Raw genomic sequence first — 26,833 nt, 5'->3', positions numbered from 1 at the left:
TTCCCGTTTCCAGGCTGCGCCAGTGCCCGCTCGGAGCTTTGTTCTCCAGGCTCACCGCAGAGCCGGGGCGTGCTGGGCTCTGCAGTGCTCCGGGGATTTGTCCTCGCCTGCTCCCGTTGGGAGGCAGCCTGGGGTCAGCGCCGTGTTCGGGACATCCATCACAGCCCTGCAGCCCCCTGAGCCCAGCTCACAGCCCCACAGCCAGGGGGATAAGAGGAGCCAGCCCTCACCTGTGCTGGACACGCCAGCGACGTTGCTGGGTTCGCTGATGAGATCCTGCATGACCGCCAGCACACGGAACTCGTACCAGGTGTCCTGGAACACCAAACACACCTGTCAGGGACCCCACACAGCCTCCAGCCTCATCTTACCAGACCCTCCAACATCCCCAGGATAAATAAAACCCTCTAACACCAGATTTTTTATGTTAGCAAGTCAAGCTTTTATCCTTGCCCAAGGGGTGTGTTGGCCGGTAAAATTCTGGCATCCACCCAGACACAGATACAAAACTTTTTCATCTATTTATATGTTTTTCATCAAACAAAAATTATTGTTCATTGGTTCTAAATTACACAATTCTCTTTCATTAGTTAGCGTTCTATCCTCTATTGGTTATTGATTTCTCGCTTCTTATGCTAATTAGTGCCTATTTTTAGTCTTTTTAGTATCTTTTTCCTCCTGCAGGGACTTTCTAATGTGTACTGAGACTTTGTTAGTCTCTTTAGCTTCTGGTTTCTCCAAAATGTCCTTGTGGTCCATAAATCCTACATTCCAGCCTCAACAATACATCCTTCTCTCCCAGGCTTTGTTCATTGAAGCATATCAGAGTGCCTTTATCAAAACTTTTAAGTTTCAGTCATTTTCTCAAGCTGTGTTCCTACAAAAGCAGCTTACAACAACTTTGTTTACAAATGCTGGCTAAGAGTAATTGAAGGGTAACACACTATTTGTAATTATATGTATATTGATTATGATTACTTAACACCATTGACTAAAATTATTAAAATGTTCTATTTTTTCCAGCTCCGGGATCAAGCCACTCCCAAACTTCCCCGGAGCTGCAGCAGATGGTGCCAAAATTGTTACAGAGCCATAAAGGCTGGGAAAGATCACTGAGCTGGGTGTGGCGTGGGCAGCCCCTGCTCACCTGGGACAAGTCCTTGGCAAAGAACTCGCTCTCGGAGCCCGGGATGCCGTCATCCAGGATCTCCCACTTCTCCGCCACGCGGAATTCCATGATGTAGCGGTCGATGGGGAAGCTGTGGTTGGCGGGAGGGAGCCACGACAGGAGGACGCCTTGCTGTGTCCGGTTGGCTGTTAGGCACCTCGGTGGGGTAACCAACACCAGAGGCTCTGGAGTTGTTACAGGGAATGCTGGGGACAGAGCAGAAGGGACAGGGACACCTCTGAGATGGGGCAGGGCAAGCACAGGAGATCCTCTTCCACACGTGCCCCCCGCAGCAGCAGAAGGACCACTGTGGCTGTTCCCACATTCCAAGGGTTTAGGGCACGTCTTGGGAGTCTGGTCTCTTATCATGGAAATACAAAAGTGGATTTTCAAAAGGCACTGGACTAATGAGGCAGCGACTCCAAGACTTCCTGCTTCCTCCCACCTCCACCTGAGAGCCCAAAGGCTCTGAGCTGTAACAAGTGATCTCGTGCTCTATTAATATCTCCTGATCCCAGCTGAACCTAAGGAAGATCTGAAAGGTGACTGGCACAGTACAGCTCTCCCATGCTGTCTCTCAGGATGAGCCTTCCAGAGCTTCATGCGGCCAGCAAAGTCTGCAAGCTTCATCCAGGACCTCCACAAACTATCTCCTACATGGCTGAAAACTGTTGCTGATGATGTTCATCTCCACCTCCATCCCCAGCAGACAGGACACATGGAGCAAGGCAAAGGGCCCCTTCTCCCCACGACCTCCCAGAGCCCTTCCCAGCCCTCCCCTTGTTCCCAAGGAGGGCCTACCTAGAGTGTTCACAGTGACCACCTCACTGAAGGAGCTGGTGCCCAGCTTGTTTTGAGCCAAGACACTGAACTGGTAAGCAGTCTCTGGTTCCAAGGTATCCACCAGCAGCCAACTGGAACCAGCTGGCACAGGGAGAGACAGCCAGTCATGGGGTCCAAACTGGGCTCTCTTCATCCTGCCGAGAGAAAAGGGAGCATCCTCAGGGAAGTTGTCTTTGACAGGGAGGACAAAGAGGCAGCATTAACTTCTTATGCAAAAATGGAGCTTTCCCGAGCGATGGTTTGGTTTGACAGCAGTGATGTGGATGGACGTGGGGCAGCCACTTGCCACCCACGAGCTGGCACAGGACACCATCCCCTCGTGTCCCACCAGCTCCCAGGGGCACTGCTACCAGCTCTCCCCTCTGCCCTGAGCGGGGTCAGGGATAACAGCAGTGCCAACAGCCCCGCTCTGACATGATCTCCACCACATTCCCATGGGCAGAAGTGGGAGCTGGAGCATTTTGGTGAGTGCTGCAAAGGGAACGGCTGACGCAGGAGACAGGCCCTGTTCCCATTTATACCTCGACATCTCCTGAGCCAGAGCCAAGTTCTCCCTCAGCTGTAGCCCTGTACATGTCATCCCACGAGAGACATTTAACTGAATCCCCATCTCTGCCACATTTGCACAAGTCGGGGGCTGCAAGCACAGCCTGGGGCCACCACTCAGGGTTTGGCAGAGCAGCAGAGGCACTGGCAGGGAGTGCAGGACAGAACCTTTCTGCTGGGGTCTAACCACAAACCCAGAGTAAAAAAAATGCTCCTAGAACCATCCCAGTGCCACCCAGGGGCATGCAGCCACTTCCACAAGCCATTATATCCCACCAGGATCCCACATCCCAAAGCAGCACCACTGCACTACTGCAGTACAGGTGCTTGTGTTAGAGAGATGCTTTAGGGAGTCTGAGCCCTCAACTGCAGGTTTTAGTGTGTCCACAGAGGATTTGGGAAGGGTTTGTGCAGATGGTCTGTCCTGCACAGGTAAGGGGGCACATCTGCAGCCATTAGCACACAGCCAGGTAAATCCACCCAGCAGGAAAAGATGGAGCAAAGAGAAATAACGCTGCTGCCCAGGGAGCAGGAGGTGAGGCAGAGAAGCAGCAGCAAGCCATGGAAACGAGCAGGTCTGTGGAGAGCTGTGCATGTGCCGTGTGCCTCCAGCAAACCCAGGGAAAGCCTCTGGATCACTGCAGCTCCAGCTGGGACTACAGATCCCAGGATCCCCCACCACCGTGGCAGAGGCAGGAGGGCAGCAGGGCAGCCCCTCTCCCAGCCAGGTTTCCCTGCAGTGTTTAATCCCACTGCCTTAACATCCCTCCTTCCTGGCACTGCAGTGGGCAGGGACACAGGAGAGAGGGGCTGAGGGTGGGGAAAGCAGAGGGTAAATGCAGCACTGAGCTGGGAGAACCTCCTGGCTGAGGGAGGATGCGGTGCAGCTGGAATGCTGTGGTGGCCCCAGCCACCCCTGGGGAGGGGGGTTTGCATTTCCAGCCTCGACAACGCAGACGCGGGAGGAGAGCACGAATCCAGAGAAAATGGAGCCGTGTTCTGTTTGAGCATCCCACAGCCACAGCAGGGAGGAGAGCACAGGGATGGCACTGCATGAGCCAGCTGTGTCCCAGATCCTGGTCCCAGGGAACAGCACATCCCCCAGGGATCACACCCTAAGCTCAGGGCAAGACAGATCACTGTCTCCCTATCCAAAGTCCTCACAGCTCCCTGAATTCCTTAATGCAAGCCTGGTGCAAACACCCTCCCCTGCTGGCTGCTCTCTCCCTGTGGAGTCTGGAAGAGCCACGAGGAGGCAGGAATCTGAGAGCAGGTTGCAGAGCAAGAGCAGCAGCAGCTGCTGATGCAGCCACGTCTCCAGAGCAGAGAGGTTTAACCACTCCTTCCCAAGGACATTTTCATCAAAGCAAGGTCTGCACTGCTCAGCTTGCTCCCTCATTTTCCCCCCTCTGTTCAATCCATTCCTTCTTCCCATTTCCAGACAGACAGCCCAGCCCGGGGCTGGAGCAGAGCAGAAATCATTACAGGCAGCATCTCCCTCTCTCCTCTCTATCAGCAGCCTCCATCAGGGCAAATTAAGGCAAGGAAAGAATGAGAGAGCAAGAGGAAAGGCTGAAGAATGCCAGCCCAAGCCTGGAAAGGGAAGGCATCACCCCCTCCATGTTTCCAAGGATGATTCTTTAGAAGAAGATGGAAACAGCAGAGCCCAAAGTAAACCCCAGACTTGCTGCAGCTACATTTCTCCCTACCCTGCCCCAGGGGAAAGGCAGAGGGCTGAACCTGGCCCTGATGCACCCACCAGCTCTGTGGGAACACAGGAGCTACAGGAGCAAAGCCCCAGGGGCTCAGCCCCAGTGCCAGCATCTCACAGTGGCTGGTCATGATCTCAGCTGGGATTTAACCAGCTCCAGGGAGCCGCAGAGCAAGGAGAGAACATTTCTGCTTAGTCACAGCTCTTCCAGGACACACTCTCTAAAGGTTGCATTTTCCATCCTCTCCCTGGCTGTTAAGCCTCATAAACAGTTTATCTTGAAATTAGATGCCAGAGGCACAGCTACACGAATGCAAAGCATCTCCATGTACCACCAGCAGAGTAAAACCTGCTGGGGCAGACAGAGGCAGCAGCCAGCACAGAAGGGAGAGGAAATATGGGAACTACACCATCCCACCACCACCACCACCACCCATCTCTCCAGGGAACCCCGAGGGAGCTCAGCCCTGTAAGGCCCACAGAGCTGGGTATAACACCCTCCCCACCCTCCTCCTCCCCCCCGCTGCTCCAAGCTCGGGTTGGCTAGGAAGGAAAAGAAGCAGAGAGCAAAGCATGCCAGGATGACTCACAGAGGGCCGTACCAAACTGAGAAAGTCTGCTCGTATCCACCGTCATAGCCGGGCTCCCAGGAGACGTTGGCTGAGGTCATGGCGGCCACAACGTGCACGCTGGTCGGGGCGTGAGGGCTTGTCCCTGTGGAGACAGGGGACAGCTTAGTGGGGAGCAGCACCAGGGTTCAAAGGGTCTTCTCCCAAGCCACAGTCTGAGGGGACTCCTCTTGCACCAAGCCAATGGCCAAGGGCATTTCTGCTGGAAGTGGCCAAAGTAACAGCACAGAGAAAGGCAACTCCACCAGGAAATAACATCTAAAGAAGACATTGCTGTTAGAATCAGAATGGTTTGGGTTGGAAGGAACTTGAAGGGAGATCTATTCAAACCCTCCTGACATGATGTCCTGGGGTTCCTAAATTTATCCTAAACCAGGACAAATATTCAGGGACCACTAGACCAGGTTCCTCCAAGCCCTGTCCAACATGACCTTGAACACTTTCAGAGACAGGCAAGCCACAGCTTCTCTGCTAGGGCCTCACCATCCTCAATGGGAGCAATTCCTTCCCAATATCCCACCTAAACCTTCTGTCTCCCAGCTCAAAGCCACTCCCCCTTGTCCTGTCACCAGTATTGTGTTTGTGACAGGGAGCAATCCCACCTCCAGCCTTGCCTGGTGGGTTCTTCCCCAGGCCCTTTTCCCCCCCGCCCGTACCTACGACAGTCAGGTGGGTGCTGGCAGTAATGCTCGCGACGATGTTGGTGGCGACGCACTCCCACTCGCCGTGGTCGTCCTTGCCGAGGGAGCGGATCTGCAGGGTCCCTCCGGGCAGCGTGTTGTGCTTGCTCCTGCTGGGCTTCCCTACCTTGGGCAAGGAGCGGGGTAGGGGGGGCAAAGAGAGACAACAGACATGACTCAGCAGCGGGGCGGTGGGGCAGGGCGAGGCGGCGGCGGGGTCACTAAGCTACCTGCGCGGCCCAGGGGACACCGCCGGCCACCGGCAGGGGATCCGGTCTCTCCGGTCGTGGCAAGGCAGACGGTTCCCCCGTTTCCGAGAGGACCTGGGGGGCAACGCGAGAGGCATGCGTCAGGAGGCTGCTGCTCAGCGCTCACACACAAGCGGGAAACCCCACGGCACTCGCGCGGACAGCGAGCCCCGCGCCAGGGCTCCACCTCCGGCATCCGAAGCTGAAACTGCTGCGGGAAGGGGCTCCGGCCGTCCCAGCAAACCCCCTCCCGGGATGGGGAAGGCACAAGCTGCCCCAGGAGATGCCCAAATTGCTCCTCAGCCTGAGTCAGCAGCGGATGAGAGGTAGGACTCTTCACATCAGGGCAGCAAGGGCCCCATGGGGATGTGGGAGATGGCGTGCATGGAGGTGCCTGGAATCTCTCAAGCCAAGCGGAAAGATGGATCTTGTAACATCTCATCTATGCCCATCAGCCAAAGTTGTGCAAATCCCATGTTGTCCTGAGTCCTCTTCAGCTGTTCTTCATGTGGGGGACTCCGCTGATCAACACCAGGACCGACAGGTTGATGCAAAGGAGGAGCAGAGGAGCCCATGGACACATGGGGGCTACCAGTGCAAGCCCAGGAGTCCTTCAAGAGACTGGTCAGCACTGGTGGGCTGATGGGGAGGGAGGGAGTTGCCTTCTGCCATGGCAAACTGAACATAACCCAAGCCAGCCCTGACTGGAGTTGGAGGAGATAAGCCCAGGGCCACAAAATGAGGAGGACCATCAGAAGGCACAAGTGGGATTGGAAAGAAACCTGACTGAAACTGAAAGAAACCTGACTAAGATTGGAAAGAAAAATAAGATGGAGAAAAAGACTAAACTGCCAACGAGCTTTAGGCAGGTCACCTGCAATATGTGCAAGTCATGGTCCTCCTCGTGCTGCTTAAAGGGACCCAGAGATCCAGCAGTGCAAGACACAAGGATTGGGGATGGTCCCACTGGGTGACAGAGGGACCCAGCTCACTGTCAAGAGCCCAAAGAAGGGCATGGAAGGCTTGGAGAGAAGTTCCTGACAGCACAACGAAGAGCACAGGAGGTCTGCTCCTCCGCTTTCCTATGGCAGCAGTAAAGGTGGGAAGCAAGGGGAAGACTGCAGAAGGACTGGAAAGCCCTCACTGCTCCCAGGCTGTGCCACCACACCCTGCTCTATGAAAAGGAACATCTTGAAATCTTTATATCCACTTCAGCATCATAAAAACAGCTTCTTCCCAGGGTCTTTGAAGTCACGGGGCAGTAAAGCAGCTGCTGACTGGTCCAGAGCCAAGACATCTCTGGATGTGCTGCGGTGACACATCCCCTCCCCTCCACAGGAGGTGTGCGCTGCAAGAACGGCACTGCCACCACTGCCACGTCCTGCTGGTGACACCTGAGAGCCAGGCAAGGAGGAGAGTGTCCTGTGGGCAGTGCTGGCGAGGCAGAGGGGCCGGGGCAGGGGGCAGTGTTTCAGCTTTGCGGATGCTGCCGTGTCGGTTTCCCGGGATTACTCGGTGGGCCACAAGCCGGGCTTCCCCCACCCACCTGCGGGACAGGACGGCAGTGGCTCAGCCCAAAGCGAAGCAGCTGTACCTGCAGTTTGTTCTTACCGGGACAGAGTGTGGCTTCTCTGTCTGCAATATTCACCAAAAGCCAAAGGCACTGCAGATTTGTCTGGCAGGCCGGGTACCTTTCTCCAGGCGATGATGGGAAAGGGGTCTCCGGCAGCAGCGCAAGGAATCAACAGCTCCCTCCCTGCCTCCTGTCTGTACTCCCAGCCTGGTAGCACCGTGAAATAGGGGGGGTCCTGCAGACAAGAGGAAAAACAAGGAGCGTCACCCTGCCCAAGCTCCCATCACCCAAACCAAGCCTTTTCCAAACCAACCCAATCCCCATTCTGGATAAGCTTGAGGCATTGCAAGGAGAATTGTGTAGAGAATGTGTGCTAAGGAGGCCCTTGACAGCACAGCAAATTACACACCTGGAGGGAGATTCTCTCCAAAGAGCCACCTCACTGGAGCATAGAATCATGGAATTCCAGAATAGCTGGGGTTGGAAAGTACTTAAAGCCCATCCCATTCCACCCTCTGCCATTGGGCAAGGACACATTCCACTATCACAGATGGCTCCAACCTGGCCTTGGACACTTCCAGGGATGAGAGCAGCCACAGCTTCTCTGGGCAACCTGTGTCAGGGCCTCCCCACCCTCACACAGAAGAGCTTTCTCCTAATATCTAACCTAAATTTTGACTTTTCCAGTTTGATCCCATTACGCCTTTTCCCATCTCTACAGTTCCTGATAAAGAATCTCTCTCCAGGTTCCCTGCAGGCACCCTCAGACACAGGAAGCCTGCTGTGACAACTCCACACAACTTCTCCTCTCCAGGCTGAGCAGCATCTTGCTTTTTACCTCCTCGAAACAGGAAGAAACCCACCCACATCACATCAGCCATCAACCTGATTTCCTCGCCCCGGCAGCCGCCTCGGCGGATGTGTGTGTCTGGTACACAAAGCGTTATCATCTGAACCTCGGCGAGACACCATGAATCACCACAGCTCCCTCCCAGGCACAGGACTCCGTGTTCAGGGAGGGAAGAGGCAGCAGCTCCCACCAGGAATTGCACTGGGAGCCCGGCGCGCCCCAGGCGCCGCACGCAGCCGGAGCACGTGGAGCTCAAATCATCCATTTATTAAAATCCTCCTGAACCCAAGCCCGGGCCAGCAGGGCTAAGTGTTTTGTTGGCAAAGGGGACATTCCAGGGAGATGTTTCCTCAAAGTACCCCAGTCCAGTGTCAAAACCCGTGCTGCTGCTCTGGCAGGCTATTTCCAGCTACACCAGACAGGGCGCCCTGGGGGTTTGCCTGTGCTGGTGGGAAGCACATCTCCAAGCATTGCCCAGACACACCCTCACCCTGGAGCTTCTGCTGTTCCCCACACAGCCCCAGGAGCTGCTCCTGGCACAGGAGGACACTGCTCCCAGCAAACCCATGGGATTTTGGCAGAAGAGTTACCTTCAGTACCAGTCGGGCAGGGGGAGACTGGCCCATCGTACCCAGGGCGTTATAAGGCACACAGGTGTAAGTGCCGAGAGCATCTTCAGTGGCCTCCTCGATCCGGATCGACCCGTCTTCCAGCAGGTTCCAGCCGGAATACTGCAGCAGGGAGAACCAGGGAGTTCACTAATCCAACACACACCACAAGTCCTTACTTCCCCCTCAGCAAAGCCTCCCACCCATGCCCAGGGTGGCTGTCACATCTCATGGAGATCTCCAATCCCACTCCCAACATCCAAAGCATCTCCTCAAACAGTAGAGAGAGGAAACTTGGGCAACATCAGCCTGTTCAAACACAACCAAGCTCCTTCATGTAGCCCAAAAGATTTAAGATCAGAATCTAACACTAAATAAAACTTGTTCTGGAGTCGGCAAAACATCTCCACCTGGAGGGCTGAAGGCACCAAGGAACAGGAGGCCAAAGCAGCAATAGCTTTAAATGGAATTACAACTTCAAATCGTTAATATTTAAGCAAAAAATTTAAAATATTGAGCGTTTTCTTTAAATATTTAATGGCTAATATCCTTGCTCAGACTATCAAACCATGATTAGTGGAAGATGTAGATTTGTTAAAGGGTCTTTTAACCACCAGTTGCCATTGGAAAAATAAACCAGCGCCATCAGGAGGTGCCTTTAGGGGGAAGAAGGCATCAGGTGTGGGAGACACAGAATGACCATTGTTGGTACAAGAACTGGAATTAACTCTGCCCACAGCTGATAAGGAAAAGCAGCGCCATCCCACTCATGACAACAGAAGGGGACCCACGGGGTGCCTGGTGGTGCTCCCTGCTGTTTCCTGAGGACATGAGGGTCTGAATCCCCCTCTGTGCCCCCACCTCCCCTCCCCGGGGGCCCCGTTACCTTCTCGATTCGCAGGGGACGCCCGTCCTTGTTCCACTTGACCAGCGTGACCGGGGGCTCCGCCTCCACCGGGCAGCGGATGTACCCGTGGATCCCGATGGGAACGTAGATGATGGGGGGCATGTTCACCACACGGGCAGGATCTGGGAGGGCAGAGCACCACGTTAGCACGAGGAGAGAGCCCATCTCTCCCCCCAGCCTGGCTTTGTAGGATCTACCTCACTTGTGTAATGAATTCCAAGCCAAGCACCACCCTGGCTCCCACAGGCTGTTAAGCCAGGCTTGCTACACACAAATCCACTGGAATACCTGAGATTTCTGCAAGGCTTTGCTCATGTCCAGGGTGTTCCTACCTGGGGCTCATTAAAGATTGCATTTAAGAAGAAATGTGAGATATGCCTGCTTCCAATTCCACACCCACCTGCATCCTGCTGAAGCCTGTGCTGCTCCATTACAGCACGACACGTGCCAGGTGTGATGAACACCCAGCACAGCCTGATTTTACATGCCAGCAGTCAAAGCTGTATCAACTGCCAAGCCTTAAAACACACCCAGATGGGAAAAGGGATCCATGTCCAGGCTGCCACAAGTCCTTTACCTCCCAGATCTGCTTATACTCATGCCTCATTGAGGCTGGGTCATGTTGAAAAGAAAAGCAGCCACCTCACCCTTTCCAAGATGCAAAAACCTTAAAATACGGATCTAACCCCCCCCTCCACGCTGCACCACCCACACAGAGAGGTGTCTCGCAATCCTCCAGTCTAGAATGTGTCATTAACAGCACTTCTAAGAGCTTTTTAATTAAGTGTGAGTGGGTTGAAGAGAATCTAGACTTTCTTTAATAAGAAGATTTTTTAAAAAAATGTTATTTTTAATAAGAAGAGTGAGTATTTCTACAATCTCGTCTAGACACCGGCAGCACGAGGTGATGGGAAAATCCTGATGGGGCTTACGCTGCATTAAGGGATAAATGTGGGGGGTTTTGGGGTGCAGCATCCCTGCACTGCTGACGCAAGGTGGGGGACAAACATTAAGGTTTATAGGAAGGGATGGAAGATGTGGGGGTGTCCTCTCTTTATTGCTTTTGTGGGGCAAAACCAGCAGAGTTTGGGAGCTCCCAAAAACCACACGCCCCCGGCAGTGGCACCATAACCCAGACTGCCCAGTGCCACATATGGAGCAGGCTTTACCCCCCTCTGCTTAACTCCACCTCTTAGGAAATGTAATCAAGGACTCCAGCAGTGCGGGAGAGGGTAATGGGATCGAGCCTTTCACTACTAGGTCACTGGCCAGGGGCCAGCCCAGCCCACTAATGACCCAGAGCTGTGTCCCCATCTGCTTGGGAGGATGGGAAGCTCCCTGCAGAGGATGGGAAGCTCCCTCCCGTGGCATAAGCCCCGGTGTGGATGAGGTTTGCTCAGGGGGAAAAGGGTTTGTGGCACCCAAACCCGAATACCCTTCCTTGTGCTGAAGCCTGGCTGAGCAGCAGATTGCCGAGCGCTGTCCTCCCTGCTATTAGAGCTATTTTTAACAGCTATCAGCCCTGACAAGCGGCCCTGGATTAGTGGGAGGGCAGATTTAATGGCCTGAGGCCACAGGCTTTCCCGAGAGCCACCCAGCTGGGCACATCCAAGCCCCAAATCGTGCCTGTGCTTGGGCACAGCACCACTCACACCATCCCCCTGCCCGGTCTGCCCCTCCATCCATCCCCACAGGGACCTGCCAGCCCTTCTCCCAGAAGCTCCCCACAAACCAGCACCAGGTCTAAAGGCAGCAGCAGCAGCAGCTCTAAGGCAGCCTCGGATAACCCACGCTGAGAGCCCACTTTGCTGGGGCCCGTCTTTCATTATGAAATAAAAGCGCCGCAGTCCTTTCGAGCAGAGCAATATTGCAATTGGAGCGGCGGCAATTGAGGCCATTACTGTGGAATGCCACAGGATGCCGGTGGCACAACTACCCATTACCGCCCGGGGATCCCGGGAGAACGAGCAGAGCGTGGGAAGCGACGCTGCTGCTACAGCCCTTTCTCCCCCGCTTGTTTAGATCACTTACCGCCTGAAAAATGTGACACGCCGAGCCCCGCAGCTCGAGGAACGGCCCAGCCACAGGAATGAGCCCCCGAAATCAACACCAAAAAATATTCCTTGGCATTGAGAGCCCTGACCCGGCGCTTCCCAGCAAGGTGAGGGAGCAGCTGTGGGATGATGCTCGCCTAATTAAAAAACACTTGTAGCAAAGGTGGACACCGGTCCCAGCTGAGCTGTGTCACTCAGGCTGCTCAGACCATTTGCTTTCTTGTCTCCCCACACCCACGTGGGATGCTCTCAAGCTTTTTTGCTGAGCGTGATTCCGTGTTCATCCAAAGGCTGCTGTCACATCAGCCTGGTTCTCCCAGTGTCACACCAGGACAGGAGAGCCCCTGAGGCTGCCTGTGAGCCAGGTGTTGCCAATCCCAGCCCCATGCCCGCACTCACACTGCACTGTCAGGTAGGCAGAGGCTGATGGCGAGCGGCCCAGGCTGTTGCTGGGGATACAGGTGTATTTTCCAGCATCCTCTGGTTTGACACGGAAAATAATCAGCGTCCCGTCGATCAGGATCCGCACCCTCAGCTTCAAGTCACTGCAAGAGGAGAGGAAAAGAGGATCATGAGGAGAGCCAGGGGCAAAGCCCAAAAAAATCCCAGCTCAACCCAGGAGCAGCAGGAGGAGGAGAACACGCTGCCCCACCAGCTATAAACTCACTTCTTGAAGTAGACGTTCTCCTCCTCCCAGTACCACAGGTAGGTGAGGTTCCCGGGATAGGCCTCGGCCTGGCAGGTGAACAGAGCATCCTGGGAGATGTTGACTGTGATGTTCTCCGGAGGGGAAACGATAAAGGGAGGTCCTGCAGGGGGGAAGAGGGAAGTGTCACTCCCACCACTACAGGTGTCCCCACAAGAGCTGCTCAGGTTCAGCTCCATCACAGAGTCTCGGTTGGGAGCTGCTGGAGGGCTCTGGGGCAGAGCTGGTCCTGATCCTCTGAGAACCACAGTGACCCTGCTATTCCCAACCCTCTCCCTAATCTCTGGGCTGACTAAAAACCACAGTGACCCTGTTATTCCCAGTCCTTTCCCTAATCTCTGGGTTGACTGAGAACCACAGTCACCCTGTTATTTCCAACCCTTTCTCTAATCTGGGCTAACTGAGAACCACAGTGACCCTGTTCTTCCCAGCCCTCTCCCTAATCTCTACAAATCTGAGGAGGGGACGCCCATGGTGGCTCTCCCAGGGCACACAAGGACATGCCTCCCTTCATCCCCAGCACTTCTTGAGGATAGTATCACCCACAGGAAAAATCCAGGGGGAACAGACTGCCAGGAGCCAGCAGCTCACCACTGCCACAAAAGCAGAGCAGAGGACACCCCGCGCTCCTCTCTCTGCCGGTAGCTGTTGACCTAATTAAAGATTTATTTAATAAGAGAGGGAGCAAGGAGCAGGATGCCTGTCATGCATCACCGCTGTCTGACGAGGCGCTTCATGACAGCCTCAATCTTTTCCCCGCTCCCCAAACAAAACCGAGCTGCCATCAGGGCCTGGCTGCTCATCAGCACAGCCACCACTGTGCCCCAATTAAGCAGATTCCTCCATCCTACAAACCGGATGCAGAGCCACGGGGCAGCCAGCACCCCTGGAGGCCTTGGGGGTGGCTCCAGGGTGACACCACAGCCCTGTGACCTGTGCAGACCTCCCCCATCCTGGCTTGCCAGGGGATGCTGAGCAGCTGGAAGGTCTCACCTTGGACGAGCAGGCGCGTGGTGTGCACGGCCTCACCCTGGATGCTGTAGGCCCGGCAGGTGTAGGCACCTCTGTCCTCCCGGCTGACCGAGAGCACCGTGAGGCTCCCGTCGCTCACCTGGGAACAAGGGAACACCCTGGAGCGTGGGCAGGGACCCTCAAGAGGGATGGGGGAAGACCCTCCCTGCTTCCCACTGCAGGGAACTGACAGTGCTTTTAGGGCCGGATGAGAGACGGGTTTCCCCGCTCTGCAAGACTTGGGATATTAATAAACCAACACACGCGTTTCTGCTCAACGCCAAGGGGAAGGGAAAAAAAAAAAATCATGAAATAAATAAATAACCATCCCGGTGCATTCATCTCCCAGAAGTGACTGGCAGGCAGCAGGCTCCAAACCACTGCTGCCAAGCACCCTGGCACCATTGGAGCCTCACAAGGAGCCTTGCTGGAGCATTCCCTGCCCCCACAAGGATCTGCTGGGGGGTGAGGAGGAGACCCCAGCTTGGCCACTGTCCTCCCTGTGGAGCCACCTCTCAGCTGGAAGGGGAGTGGATGGATTCCCCCTGGGGACACAGCAGAAGGATGGACAAGGGACTGTCACCTTTGGGGTAGCAGCACCCCCATGCACAGGAGGCCTCCCAGACAGGCTTTCCCCCCCACCTCATTCTGCCTCATCCTTCTATTTCAATTAGTAACAAATGATTCCTAATTACTCTCATTAGTGCCTGCGCTGATTCCAATGCCTGATTTACCAATTACAGCTCAGGGGGGAATCTCTGCCTGGGAGCCTCTGGGATGCAAAAAAGGGTCCTGAAGGGGAGGGGAGGAGGGGAAATCCTCCCTGCTCAACCCTCTGCTGCCTCAGCCCTGCTGCATCCATCCCTGTCGGGGGGACACTACCCCAGGCTGCAGCCCCCACCCCATCTCCAGGGTCTTGGCCCCCGGAAGTGGGTCAGGTTCAGGAGCCAGGCTGCCCCAAGCATGTGGTGGGTCTCCAGCCTGCACCCAAGGGCTGGCAGCGTTACAGGCTGCAGCTCAGCAGGAATGGGGTGGGGGAAAATGGGCATCTCACCAAGGAGAAGTGCTGAGAAAGCACGGCTGGCTCCAGGCACGGCAGAGCTGCCGCCACCGTGGTCCCGTCAGCAATGTCCCTGCCAGCTCCCAGCCCAGGAGTCCCCAGGGCAGCCCTTCCCCACCTACCTGGTACTTGCCATTGGCACCCAACAGGTCTCCCTCTCTGAGCCAGGTGACGATGGGCTTGGGGTTCCCGAACGCCATGCAGGTCAGGGTGACGCTGCTGCCCTCCTTGGCCTCTACGTACTGCGGCGGGGTCTCCGTGAACGTGGGGGGAGCTGGGGGCACAGGACACCCCCGTCACCCCCCGGGTCACCCATGGCCACTGTGGGTCTGGGGGCACACGGGGACAGAGGGGAAGCTGCTGCCTGCACACAGGTGACACTCTGCACATCCCCATGACAGGGCTGGGGCCATCCCAAAGGCAGAGGGGCTGTAGGGACAGGGGTGTCCCTGGGGACACCGACCTAAAGGTGCCACATTGCACCCCAGCCTTGTCCTCTCTCTTCCCCACCAGCTCCACATCCTCCCCCCACCCTACTGCACATTAACTCGCTATTGTCAAAACATGGGAAAACACCGCAGTGCAGATCGAAAGGCTCCTTCCTGATGAAAGAGGCTGGCAGGATTACAGCCCGCCCCTAATTACCCGCGGTTGTTAAAGCCCACTTTAGAGGGAGACAGGTTGGCAATTTAATCTGCTTGGAAAAAAAAAAAAAAAAAAAAAAAAGAAAAGGAATTATATTTTGTTTCTCCCCAAATGATTTTTATTTTCCCCCTAAGAAAATTAAGCGTTGTAATGCGCTGGGGGAAAGCCACAGCCCTCACCCTGAAAGCAATTCCTCGGGCTGGGAGGATTATGGTTATTATATTGTTATTAAGCCCCTGCACGTCCCGTGCTGCATAAAAGCCCCAAAACTGGCCCATTTTGCCAAGGGGAGGGACAGGGCATCTGGAGCCATTTTCCAGCCCCTCTGGATGGAGGTTTGCAGGATCTGTGCACATGGCAGAGGTGAGCCAGGCACCACCATCCTCCTCCTTCCTCCTCCTCCTCCTGCCCTCCTTCCCGAGCCCTCGGAGCTCATTAGCAGCCTGGGGGAGAGCAGGAAGCGGCAGGCAGGGCAGCAGGCAGGGATGGGGATGATGGTCTGCACGGCCCCTCTTGCAAAGCTCCCGCTCACTAATTGGGCTCAATTAGGTGGCTCTGCTCTGTGCCACAGCACAGCCATCCCCCCAAAGGTTAAATTAATTGCATAAGGTCAAGGCAAGACCAGCGAGGAGCTGCCAGTGGCCACATCTCTCCAGCCACCCTACTGCAGCAGGAGAGGGACAGCCCTGCTGCTGGGCTAAAAATAAAAATCTCTCTCCTGATGCAGAGAATGACAATTTGCTAATTAGTTTAATATACAGCCTTAATAAAATGAAAAAGTAATTTGAGTAAATCTGAATTTCAAGAAAACAAAGATTTGATTTTCTGATCTGTTTGTTGAGAGGAGATTCATTCCCCAGCCCCAGCCCTTGATGTCTCTCCTTTAAACAAGCTCCGCATAATTAAACTGAGGAATCCCTAATAAAACTTTGTCCCTTTTGAAGTCACACCCTGGCTGGAGCAGCCAGCCTGGATGGCTTTAGGCTCGCCTGCCTGTCAGGCACGGATGCCACCGAGGCCCAGCGTCCACCAGACATCCAGCATCCCCCAGAAATCCCATTTTGGCAGCTCAGGGATGCTCACCATTGACCGTGAGGTGGACCCAGCTGCCGTTGTGGAAGGTGTCGTACTGCTGGTCCAGCATGAGCACTTTGCACTCGTACCAGCCCTGGTCCTCGGAGCGCACCTGCTCAATGCGCAGGGAGGCTTTGTCGTGCAGGCTGGCCCGGCCTGTGGGAGAACACAGCGTTGGCACCATGTCCCCCATGCCACAGCAGCCCCTGGAGTGTCACTGCAATGGAAACCCCATCCCTGCACCAGAACAACCCCCAGAGTGTCGCTGCAGGGGACATCCCATCTTGACACCAGAGCAGCTCCCAGAACGTGGCCAAAGGGGACACCCCATCCCAAACTGCAGCTCCCAGAGCATCACTGTGGGGAACAAACCATCCCAAACTGGAGTAGCCCCAGGGCATCACTGAAAGGGACACCCCATCCCAAACAAGAGCAGCCCCCAGGGCATCATTGCAGGGGACAGCCCATCCCAAACTGGAGCAGCTCCCAGAGCATGGCCACAAGGACCACCCCATCCTTACACTGGAGCAGCCCTCAGAGATCACTGCAGGGGACACCTCATCCCAAACTGGTGCAGCCCCTCAGAGATCACTGCAGGGGATGCCTCATTCCAAACTGGAGAAGCCCCCAGGCATCACTGAAGGGGATACCCCATCCCAAACTGGAGCAGCCCCCAGAACACCACCACAGGGGCCACCCCACCCCCATGTGGGCACTGCCCCAGTTTGGGGCTGGTTGCAGCCGGTGGTGCCAGGCCGGTGGTGCCAGGCCGGTGACACACTGGCCCGTCTGGGGACAGCAGAGCCAAGCTGCCAGGGCCAGGCAAGGTGCCTGGAGCGATGTCTGCCCGCAGCGACACCGGCCTTCTGCTCCCAGCCGGGGGCTGGCGGCGGCACAGCCGGCACACAGGCGTGCCCCAAAGCTTCTCCCCGCCCGGGAGACTCCCAGAAAGCAGGGCGGCCCTGAGCTGACCCCATGCACGGCCCCAAAAACTGGGTCAGGAGAAAAGCAGCCTAAAGCTCCACCCTGGCTGTGGGATCGTTCATTGCTGAGCTGAGTTTGGCAGGGCTCAGTTGGGCTGGTGCATCTTCCTTGCTGCAGCATTTCTTAGAGAGCGATTTGGGCAGAGAATCCCACAAAACCCAGGGAGGATTCCCAGGACAGCATTCCACATGGAAAGAAATACCACAATGGGTCAGTCCTGCCATGCCAACCTTCTCACGGCTGGTTTCCAGCTCACAGATCCCACCAGAAGACACCGGCCACGTGTCACAGGCAGCACATTGGCGAGCGGCCACATGAATTCTGCAGCTCCAACCTGTCACCTCCGCCCAGCACGTGGCCCTGGCTCCATCCCCACCGTCCCCCCCAGCATCCCTCCCTGGGCTCACAGCTGCTCTGGGCCACAGCGGCGGCAGCAGCAGCAGCCACCACCACGCGTCACCCTGGGTTTCTCTGCCTCGCTTGCTCCCGTCCCACGCAGCCCAGCTGGCTTCCTAACGCTGCTGCTTAATTAAAACCAACTGGGTGGAAAGCGAGCAACGAGAGGCAGAGCCCGCGTGGTTTCCGACGGAGGAGCGGATGCAGCGGAGCCGTGCGGCCCCAGGCCGGGACCTGGCACCCTCCCCTCGCCCCCCCAGCACTCACCGGCATACTCCGGGTCCACATGGGGAGGGTAAAACCCAAACTTGATGAAGATGGGGATGGGGACGCCGAACTTGAACCACTCCACGACATAGGGAGGGGGCTGTCCCGTCAGCGGGTGGATCACGTCGCATCCCAGGACCACGCTCTCGCCAGCGCGAGCGGTCACGAACTCGGGCTCCTCTCTCGAGCCGAGGGCACCTGCAAGGGGGGAAGGAAGGAAGAATCTGTGGCTGATCCCACTGCTGGTCCCCAGCATCGAACCAGGGAAGGAAGAATCTGTGGCTGATCCCACTGCTGGTCCCCAGCATCGAACCAGGATGCCCAGAAGAGCAACAGCAGCAATACTGACCATCCCCAGCCACCTGTCTCCAACAAGGGCAGCCTGTGGGTCACCCTTGCCCCAAAAACAATGGGGAGCCCCAAGTCCTTGTACTCAGCTCCAAGGACACCCTGAGCTACCACAGGAGTCAGGACAGTGGCCATCAGCACTGCAGTGCTCCAGGACAGCTTCCCAACCTCTGCACCAGGGCTAGGGTGATGCCCAGTGACCACACAGGGGTTTTGGGGATCCCTGCTCTCAGTAGAGGGGCACAGAGCATGCCTAGCACTGCTCCCCACACAGCAGCACCATCTGGGCTGTATCCTTGTATCCTGTATCCTTGTGCAGGGAAAAGGCTGCTTTTAGCTTGTGCCCCTGCATCCTCCAGCGAGCAGGACTGAGCATGCAGGGACCCCTGGCCACAGCTCTGCTGTGCCAGCCCACAGACCCAGCTCTCCCACCGGTGCCAGGGTGAGCTGGGCCCCCGGAGCCACCATGCTCCAGCCAAGCCCAAATGTCCTCGGGCATCCCCGAGAGCCCCAAGCCTGAAACCCGTCTGTCTGCGACCTGCGTGTCGGGTCTGTCACCCTGCTCCTCCCAGCCGGGTAATTACAGGGGACTTCAGTCTCAGCTCCCAGGCTGCTCCACCCCGGCTGTGCCGCCCTGCTCGCTGCAGCCTGGCGTCATCCTGCTCTGCCAGCAGCAGCAAAGCTGCATCCTCAGCACGGCGTTCAGAGAGGGAAACCCGGGGATGGGGGAAAACCAAACAGGGGGGTCCCCAAAACTAGGTTTAGACCCACATCACCCTTCCCATCAAGGAAAGGCTCCCCGTTTTCCCGGCCCAGGCGGCCGCTGGCTGTTCCGGGGGGGATGCTCGGGGAGGGATGCTCGGGGAAGCACGTTCCCACTCCTCCGCGCTGCTCCTCGGGGCCGCCGGTGATTGGCGGCGAGTGACATCACCGCTTCCCCGCCGCGGGAGCCGAGCATCGCCGAGCATCACCGGCTATTTTTGGCTCCGGCACAAGCGCGTACCGGCGAGAGGCCCGTGATGTGCCACCCCACGGGCCCACCAGCCCCAGTGTCCCCGCGGGAAGGGCAGCGGGCAGAGCTGGCCGCAGCTCGCACACGGCACGGACAAGGTGTGTCCCTGCAGAGGGTCACAGCCCCGATGGTCACCAAAGCATCCTCAGCCCCCCACGCCACCAGCAAACAGGGCACGGATGGCTCTTTAACCGGGAGGGCGGGCTGGTGGCAGCGGGGTGGGTGCAGAGCTGCGAGCCATCTGCGAGGAGCAGATGCTGCATTGCACACCCACTGCAGGCACCCGGCTCTGCTCTGGGGGTCCTGCGGAGCCGGGGGTCCTGCACGGCCACGGATCCGCCCGGGGGATATCGCTGAGCGCACACGTGCGGCGTGCTCGCACACCCCACCCCCGCACACGCTTTTGCACCGCCTCGACAACGCTCTTGCACCTTTCCATCCCTCGTTAGCGCTGCATCGCCGATGAGCTCCCGTTCTCACCCTGTCAGCAGGGACGGTGTCAGCCCTCCCCTGCCGCCCCGGCGCTGAGCTGGGAGAAGCCGTCCTGACCCCGCTGTGCCCATCCGGGAGGGTGAGGGGGGGGCTGTGCTGCAGGGCTGGAACCCCCCCATCCCTGCTGGAACCTCCCCATCCCTGCCGGAACCCCCCATCCCTGCCGGAACCCCCCCTATGCCTGCTGGAACCCCCCCTATCCCTGCTGGAACCCCCCCATCCCTGCTGGAACCCCCCCCCCTCATCCCTGCTGGAACCCCCCCATCCCTGCTGGAACCCCTCTCATCCCTGCTGGAACCCTCCATCCCTGCTGGAACCCCCCATCCCTGCTGGAACCCCCCATCCCTGCTGGAACCCCCCCATCCCTGCTGGAACCCCCCATCCCTGCTGGAACCCCCCCCCATCCCTGGTGGAACCGCCCCCATCCCTGCTGGAACCCCCTGCTGGAACCCTCCATCCCTGCTGGAACCCCCCCATCCCTGCTGGAACCCCCCTTATGCCTGCTGGAACCCCCCATCCCTGCTGGAACCCCCCCATCCCTGCTGGAACCCCCCCATCCCTGCTGGAACCCCCCCCATCCCTGCTGGAACCCCCCCCCCATCCCTGCTGGAACCCCCCCCCCCCATCCCTGCTGGAACCCCCCCCATCCCTGCTGGAACCGCCCCCCATCCCTGCTGGAAACCCCCCCCCCATCCCTGCTGGAACCCCCCGCCCCATCCCTGCTGGAACCCCCCCCATCCCTGCTGGAACCCCCCCCCCATCCCTGCCCGTGGTCCTGCCGCGCTCATGGGGACACGGCTGTCACGTGCTGCTCAAGAGCATCCAAGGACGCGCCTCGCCCGAGCCAGCAGGTCCCCGCATCTCGTCACCTTCAAAGTGACGCCCTCTACCCACCAGCAGGAAAAAGATGGAATGGGCAGCACCAAAACCCCTTTCCCAACCCCCCCACACCTATCCCGGTAGCTCCTGGGTTACCCCAAGAGGGAGTCTTGGTTTCCAGCACCTCTCCACCAACTGGAGCCTGGGATGCTGATGTTTGCCCAGCTGGATGGAGCAAGCTCGCTGCCCAAGAGGCCACCCAGACACCTGGGGATGGGCGCCAGGGAGTCACACTGTGCCAGGATCCCCCGACTGGCTCCCTGGCCGAGCAGTGGGTGACACCCCCGGGGAGGGGACGAGGCAGCCGGGACCCACGCCTGGCCAGGGCTGCCCGGGCGCAGGAAAAATAGGTCATCCCCGGCAGCTCGCAGCGCCGGTGTCTGATCGCAAGGCCGGTGGGGAATTGCACGCACGGCTGAGCATCACCTCCCCAGCGCACGGCCGACTGGCAGCCACGGCGGAGAACCGGCCCCCGGCTCTCCCCAGCTGCCACCCGCCCCGCTACCGGCCCCGTGCCCTCCTGTCCCCACTGCCAGAGCGCCAGGAAGGCGATGGGGAGATGCCTCACCAAACCCTCTTTGGGTCTCCTCAACTTCCCAACCCACCAACCCTGCAGTGCCAACCCTGACCAGGTTTTCCTTCCGAGTCCAGACCACGAAGAAATCGAGCAATGGAGACTGCAGCTCTCGATTCAAAGTGTTTTCTCACCCCCACATTTGTAGGGAAACGCTTGAAAACAACCCGCAGACGCCAGAAGAAACAGAGCACAAATAGACGGGGTGTTTTTAAACCCACTTGATTTTCCCAGCCAAGTTCAGAGAGGTTTCGAGGCTGAATCTGCGGTTTGGAAACGGGGTCAACATCGGGGAGCGGCAGCAGGGATGAGAACCCCGAATCCGCCTCGGTGCCGGAGCTCACGTGAAGCTGGGGGATGCCTCGTAAAGAAAAACAAGTAATCAACAGGCTTCGTCATCCAAGCAGATCCAGGAAAAATAAAAGCACGCCGCGTGCCAGGAAGGCAAGAATACAAGATGCGGAGGTGGAATTGAACAGCATCCCAAAGGGAGAGGAGGGAAGGCTGCCGCCACCGAGACGGTGCCACCGCGGGGCTCCCTGGGATGGCGATGCCAAGGATGGGGAGACCCTCACCTGGATCTGGGCATCCAGCTCCTCCAGGCCTCAGGGCAGAGCTGGAAGGTGTCACAGGGCTCAGTGAAGCTGGAGGCATGCAGCATCTCTGCTGAAATCGCTGAAGCAGGTCCCTTCCTGCAGGTGCTTTGTGAGAAGGACACGGCCATGGCAGAGAGGTTTCCAAAGGAATTAATGCCTGGGGAGGCTTTGCTACCCAGCACAATGGACACCCATGCCCTGGGGCAGAGAGAGCATCCTGTCCTGACCCACCATCACCTTGCAGCCACTAACAGAGGCACCACTATCCATTTCCAGTGCTGCCCCGCACCCCTGGCACTCATCCCCACCCTGTGCCCCCATGGGGACGGCTGAGGGAGCAGGCACAAGGCCCGGAGCCTGCAGACCTCTCCTCCCTGGTGAGCAGAGACAAGATGTGCTCTGACACATCCCGCTCCCATCGGTGGAGGCGGGGTATGGCAGGGATCTCTGAGGACAAGGCCACCAGCGTGGCATATGGAGGCCAGCAGGGAAGGAGAGCAGGCAGCCATTGCTTGAAATGAAGAGGGGGGTGACTGCAGCCAAGAGTGGGGGACAGGGACAGCGTGCTGCAGGGACCCCAGCTGCCAGGGCAGGGTGTGGGGTGCCAGGGGAGTGCCTGTCCCCCACCTCTGTAGCCCCCTAAATATCTCAGTGAGGGTTGCACCTCCCCATTACAAACCCAGTCCCTTTGCCTATCTTGGGGTATCCAGAGCCCCCCAAAAGCATCTGCCTGTCCCCTGGTGGGGGGAAACCCCAGGGCTGGGAGCGCAGCCCTCACCCCCTCCCCCAGCTGGAAAGCAGCATCTGGGCTTTCAGTGCGATTCCTGCGTTTTAAACCCGATTTTCCAGATGGATGGAGGGCGACGCGCAGGTCAAGTGACGTGCCTCAAGGTCATGCGGGGCCAGGGAGGAGAAGGATTAGCAGCTCTGAGGGGTGGCTTGGTGCCCCATTCACAGTGTGATGGGGACTCAGAACCCCATTCCTGGGCACAAGGGGTGACCTGTGGGACCACCACCACTCCCCCCAGGCAGGCAGGCAGGCAGCTGCTCTGGCATCCCAAGGGGAATGCATGCATGGGATGCTGCCCCACAGTGGGTCCTTTTTCCCTGGAATGGCAGAGGTAGGAACGTGCCTGGCTGGGCAGCGGCTCAGCAAGCACGTGGGAGCACAGCTTGGTGCTCCGAGAGGCACGGAGATGGAGCAGGAAGGAAAATTACTTCCCTGAGATCCCCTTACTGCTACCTGGGTGTCCCTTGTGCCCCCTCCTTCTAATCGCCACCAGCCTGGTGTTGAGCATCCGGTGTTGGCAGCTGCCTCGTGGGAGGCATCATCTCCCAGCAACGACCAGCAGCTACCTGTGTGCTCTGTCTGCACACCACGGGGCTGAACGAGCAGCTGTGATGGGAGCTGGAGCATCAAACCTGTCCCAGAGGAGCTCTCCTGCAGCTGGAGAGCATTGCCAGGATGCTGTGCCCCCAGCCCAGCCCCACATCACATCCCATGCAGGCTGGCATCACTGTGCCCGTGGAGCAGTGGGTACCATCCCGATGCCTTCGCAGCCCTCCAACAGGAAACTGGGATGCAGGCAGCGCTCCGAGCTGCCCGCCAGCAGCTCCTGAATCACGCTGTTCCTGGCTCAGGCAGCCCTCCCACCAACGCCAGCCTCTCCATGGAGGAGCGGGAGGAAGGGAGTTGTTTTTCCAAAGGCCAGCTGGTCGCTCAGGGCTCCCAGTTTGGGAGATTCCTACCGCAGGGATAGGGAGAGGGAAGGACTCCTCCACCGGCACGGCATGGGGTTGGACCCACTGCCTGCCCATCTGCAGAGCTTCTCTTCCAGCATGAAGGCACGACCTCCAAGACAGAGGAACCAGAGGTGAACGGGAGCTGTGCCACCCTGCCGCAGCTCTGGAGAGGAACTTGCAGGGCTCACCCATCACCAGCAAAGCTGCATCTTCCAAGTCAAAAGGCAAGTGAGCCGGCGGAGCATCGCGGCAAGGACCCTCCGGCAAGCCAAGTCATCGACCGAGACGCTCACGTCCCTCCCTGCCCCGCGCGCTCCCATCCAACAGGTCCAGAGGAGCAGAAATCCTCCAGGGAATGATGGAAATGGGAGCCCGGCCAACGCCCTTGGCTGTTCCCGGTGCCAAACCATCCCCTTGCCAGAAGAGAGCGGGGCCAAAGCCGCACGTGCCAAATCCAGCGGCTCCCGGTCCAGACTCCTCCAGCGCCAAAGAGGCAAAACCCAAGAGCTCTGCGCCGGCAGCGGGCAGGGGACGCAGCGCTGGCACTGCCACACCGAGCCACTCCAACCCGCCAAGGTCAGCGCCAGCAGCACCGCCCGCCGCCGTGTCCAGGGAACCTCTTCAAGGAGCCCTCGCTCCTGGGGCTGGCAGAGCCGAATCCTCCCTCTGCAAACCCTCCTGCTGGATCCACGAGCATCCCCACTCGCTGTGCGGTGCCACAGCGTCACACGCTCGTGGGAGAGGGAGGAAAAGCCCCTCGGTGTGACGGCACTGCTGGGAATGCCAGGAGGCCGGATCCCTCCCCTGACACCCACTCCTGGCGCGGTCACGTCCTGCCTCTCCTCCCCCATGCCATAAGAGAGGATAACGCACCCTCCTTCCCTCTCTGAGCCGATTAACGCCTGGAAAGCCCCTGGAGAGCCAGGCAAGGAGGCTGCCCAGGGCCAGCACCGCTGCTTCTCAGCTCAGCAAAGGGGAAGTGCTGTGGGAGGAAGGCCACAGCAAGGGGAAAAGCCCCAGAGAGGGCACGGGCACAGAGTGAGCCCCAGCTCTCTTCCAAAGCCCCAAGCAATGCGGGGTGACAACTCCCATGAGGACAGGACAGTGCTGGGACCAAAGGCTTGCAGCAGCTGGGATGAGCCCCCTGGGCTCCCTGCCCCTGCGGGGGCCAGGCCGGCCCGCAGCACCCCCTCCCCCGGTGCCCACCCCCGCATTACTCACGGCGCGCTCATTCATCACGCACACGCCGCTCCACACGCACAGCACCCCCCGTGCCGGGGCTTCCCGGCGCCCACCCACTCCGGCACCAGCTCTCGAGCTCCATCCCAGCGGCTCCGGGGTATTTCCAAGTTCCCAGGTGCCCAACGCGCTGCTCTGCCCTGCTCCTCTCCCCGGCAGAGCATCCCTGGAACAAGCCGCTGCTGCAAACACTGCCCCGCCACGCTGCAGCACGCAGCTCGGGCAGGAGCAGCCGGTCAGCTCAGTAAGAGGGGGCTACGTGCCCCCCAAATGGGGCAGCCCCATCCTGAGCCCCGTCCTGACACACACACACCCCCCTTTGCCTCCAGGAGCCGCCTGCCAGGCGAGGAGGACAAGGCACAGATGTGACCCGGTGGGCTCGGGGAGCGCTGTGAATTGCGGGGGGGGCTGCAGCACCTTGGTAGGTGCCCCTTCCCAGCCCACCTGTGCCCCCCGAGGCAGCGTCCCCATCAGCACGGGGAGGGGAGTGCTGGTGGCTCCCAGCCAGGCAGCCACCGCATCCCCAGGGCAGGGCGGGTGGGTGGGTGGGTGACACCCAGGGCACGGCGCCAGGCTCTCCCATCCCGGGTAAGGACCACCAGGAATAACCATGAGCCCAGTGAGGAACCAGCGGAAGAAATGAGGGACGGTGCCGCACCAGCGGCGGGCAGCTCCCCTCCACCTGCAGGGCTGGCTCGGAGGAGTGGGAGGGGGCTGGCAGCTGAAGGGAGAGAAGCCGGAGCAGGAAAATGAGGGTTATTCCTCGCTGCCGTCTCCGTCCTGACCTTGGACAACCCTGTGCCTCAGTTTACCACGGCACGGCAGCCAGCCCGCAGTGGGGGGAGAAGGAGGGCAGCCTCTCCGGGGCGGGGGGTGGGAGCAAAGTCACCCCCAAAGCCGCAGCCGGGGCGCTGCAGGGGAGGGCGACGGATCCCTCCCGCATTTCTCCCATTTCTCCTTGCCCAGCCGGGCTATCCTTGCAGGGAAGGGCAAACGCTGCCCGCGCCCCCCGGAGCTGCCGCAGGCGCTTCCTCAGGATGAGGAGGAGAAATCCGAATGCGCAGAAAAGCTCGCCCATCCCTGATCGAGGGGAACACTCATCCAGCCGCCCCGCCAGGACCCGCACCCGCTTTTGCCTTCTCCCAGAGGGAATTTCCAAGCCCTGGGCAGAGGCTCCGCCGCACCGCGGCTTCCCCGAGTTCCCCAGCTGCAGCCGCTGCCCTCGGGGAGGTCACGGCCGAGCCCGCCGAGCGCCTGCGGAAGGAGGATGCGCCGGGCGCTCCCGGCTCCCCCCGGCAGCGGGGGATGAGGGAAGGGATCGCCAGCGCCCCGCCGCAGCGGGAAGCGCTCGGTCCCCGCACCGGCAGCGGGGAAAAGACGCGAACCCGCAAACAGCCGCAGTTCGCCCTCCTACCCCCCCTCCCCAGCCCCTTCCCGGGACGCGATGCCCCCTCCCCATCCCCGGTGCGCTCATCCCTCCCGGTCCATGCGCATCCCCCCCGCCGCATCCGCTACACCGGGAGAACGGGGGGGGGGGGGGGACACGCAGAGGCGGCACCGCAGACCCCGGCGCGCCCCTCCCGGGCTCACCCCGGCGGAGAACCCCCCCCGCCCCGTGGCCCCGCACTCACCTTGGACGGGCAGCCCGCGGGCGCCGAGCACACTTGCTACCAAAGCGGCCACATACCAAATCATAGTACTACCGGCCCCCGGTGCGCAGCATCTTCCGCCCGCCGGGCGGCCCGGCCGGGGCGGGGCGGGGCCGGGCCGGGCTGGCCGTGTCCGGGCAGGGCTCGGCGGGGCTGGCGGGGCCGGAGGGGCGGCTCAGGGCCGGCCGCCCGCCGCTGCGCCCGTGCCCGCGCCCATCCCCGCGCCGCGCCGCACCTGCGCTCCGCCGCGCGGTGCAGCCTAGCCTGCGCCCTTTAGTGGCTCGGCGCCGCCCCCGCCCGCCGCCCATTGGCCGCGCCCCGGCGGAGTGGGCGGTGATTGG

General features: G+C 59.1%; 1 protein-coding gene across 1 annotated transcript in view; it reads right to left on the bottom strand.

The window, feature by feature from the left end:
* The window catches only part of IGSF9B (immunoglobulin superfamily member 9B), a gene marked incomplete at its 5' end in the record, with an annotated part of 42,121 nt that extends 15,583 nt beyond the window's left edge, over window positions 1–26,538 (bottom strand). The window contains 15 exons of the mRNA XM_083877891.1: window positions 231–315; window positions 1,148–1,374; window positions 1,970–2,145; window positions 4,871–4,982; window positions 5,554–5,704; window positions 7,517–7,633; window positions 8,839–8,979; window positions 9,743–9,885; window positions 12,217–12,362; window positions 12,485–12,626; window positions 13,517–13,634; window positions 14,717–14,868; window positions 16,323–16,469; window positions 17,961–18,158; window positions 26,475–26,538. Coding sequence (XP_083734017.1) covers window positions 231–315; window positions 1,148–1,374; window positions 1,970–2,145; window positions 4,871–4,982; window positions 5,554–5,704; window positions 7,517–7,633; window positions 8,839–8,979; window positions 9,743–9,885; window positions 12,217–12,362; window positions 12,485–12,626; window positions 13,517–13,634; window positions 14,717–14,868; window positions 16,323–16,469; window positions 17,961–18,158; window positions 26,475–26,538 — 2,119 coding nt within the window. The remainder of the gene's footprint in view (window positions 1–230; window positions 316–1,147; window positions 1,375–1,969; window positions 2,146–4,870; window positions 4,983–5,553; window positions 5,705–7,516; window positions 7,634–8,838; window positions 8,980–9,742; window positions 9,886–12,216; window positions 12,363–12,484; window positions 12,627–13,516; window positions 13,635–14,716; window positions 14,869–16,322; window positions 16,470–17,960; window positions 18,159–26,474) is intronic.
* Window positions 26,539–26,833: the final 295 nt, after the last annotated feature.

Source organism: Zosterops lateralis (assembly GCF_965231275.1).
Source record: "Zosterops lateralis genome assembly, chromosome: 25".
Taxonomy (NCBI): Eukaryota; Metazoa; Chordata; class Aves; order Passeriformes; family Zosteropidae; genus Zosterops; species Zosterops lateralis.
This window is presented reverse-complemented; position numbering and strand designations above follow the sequence as displayed.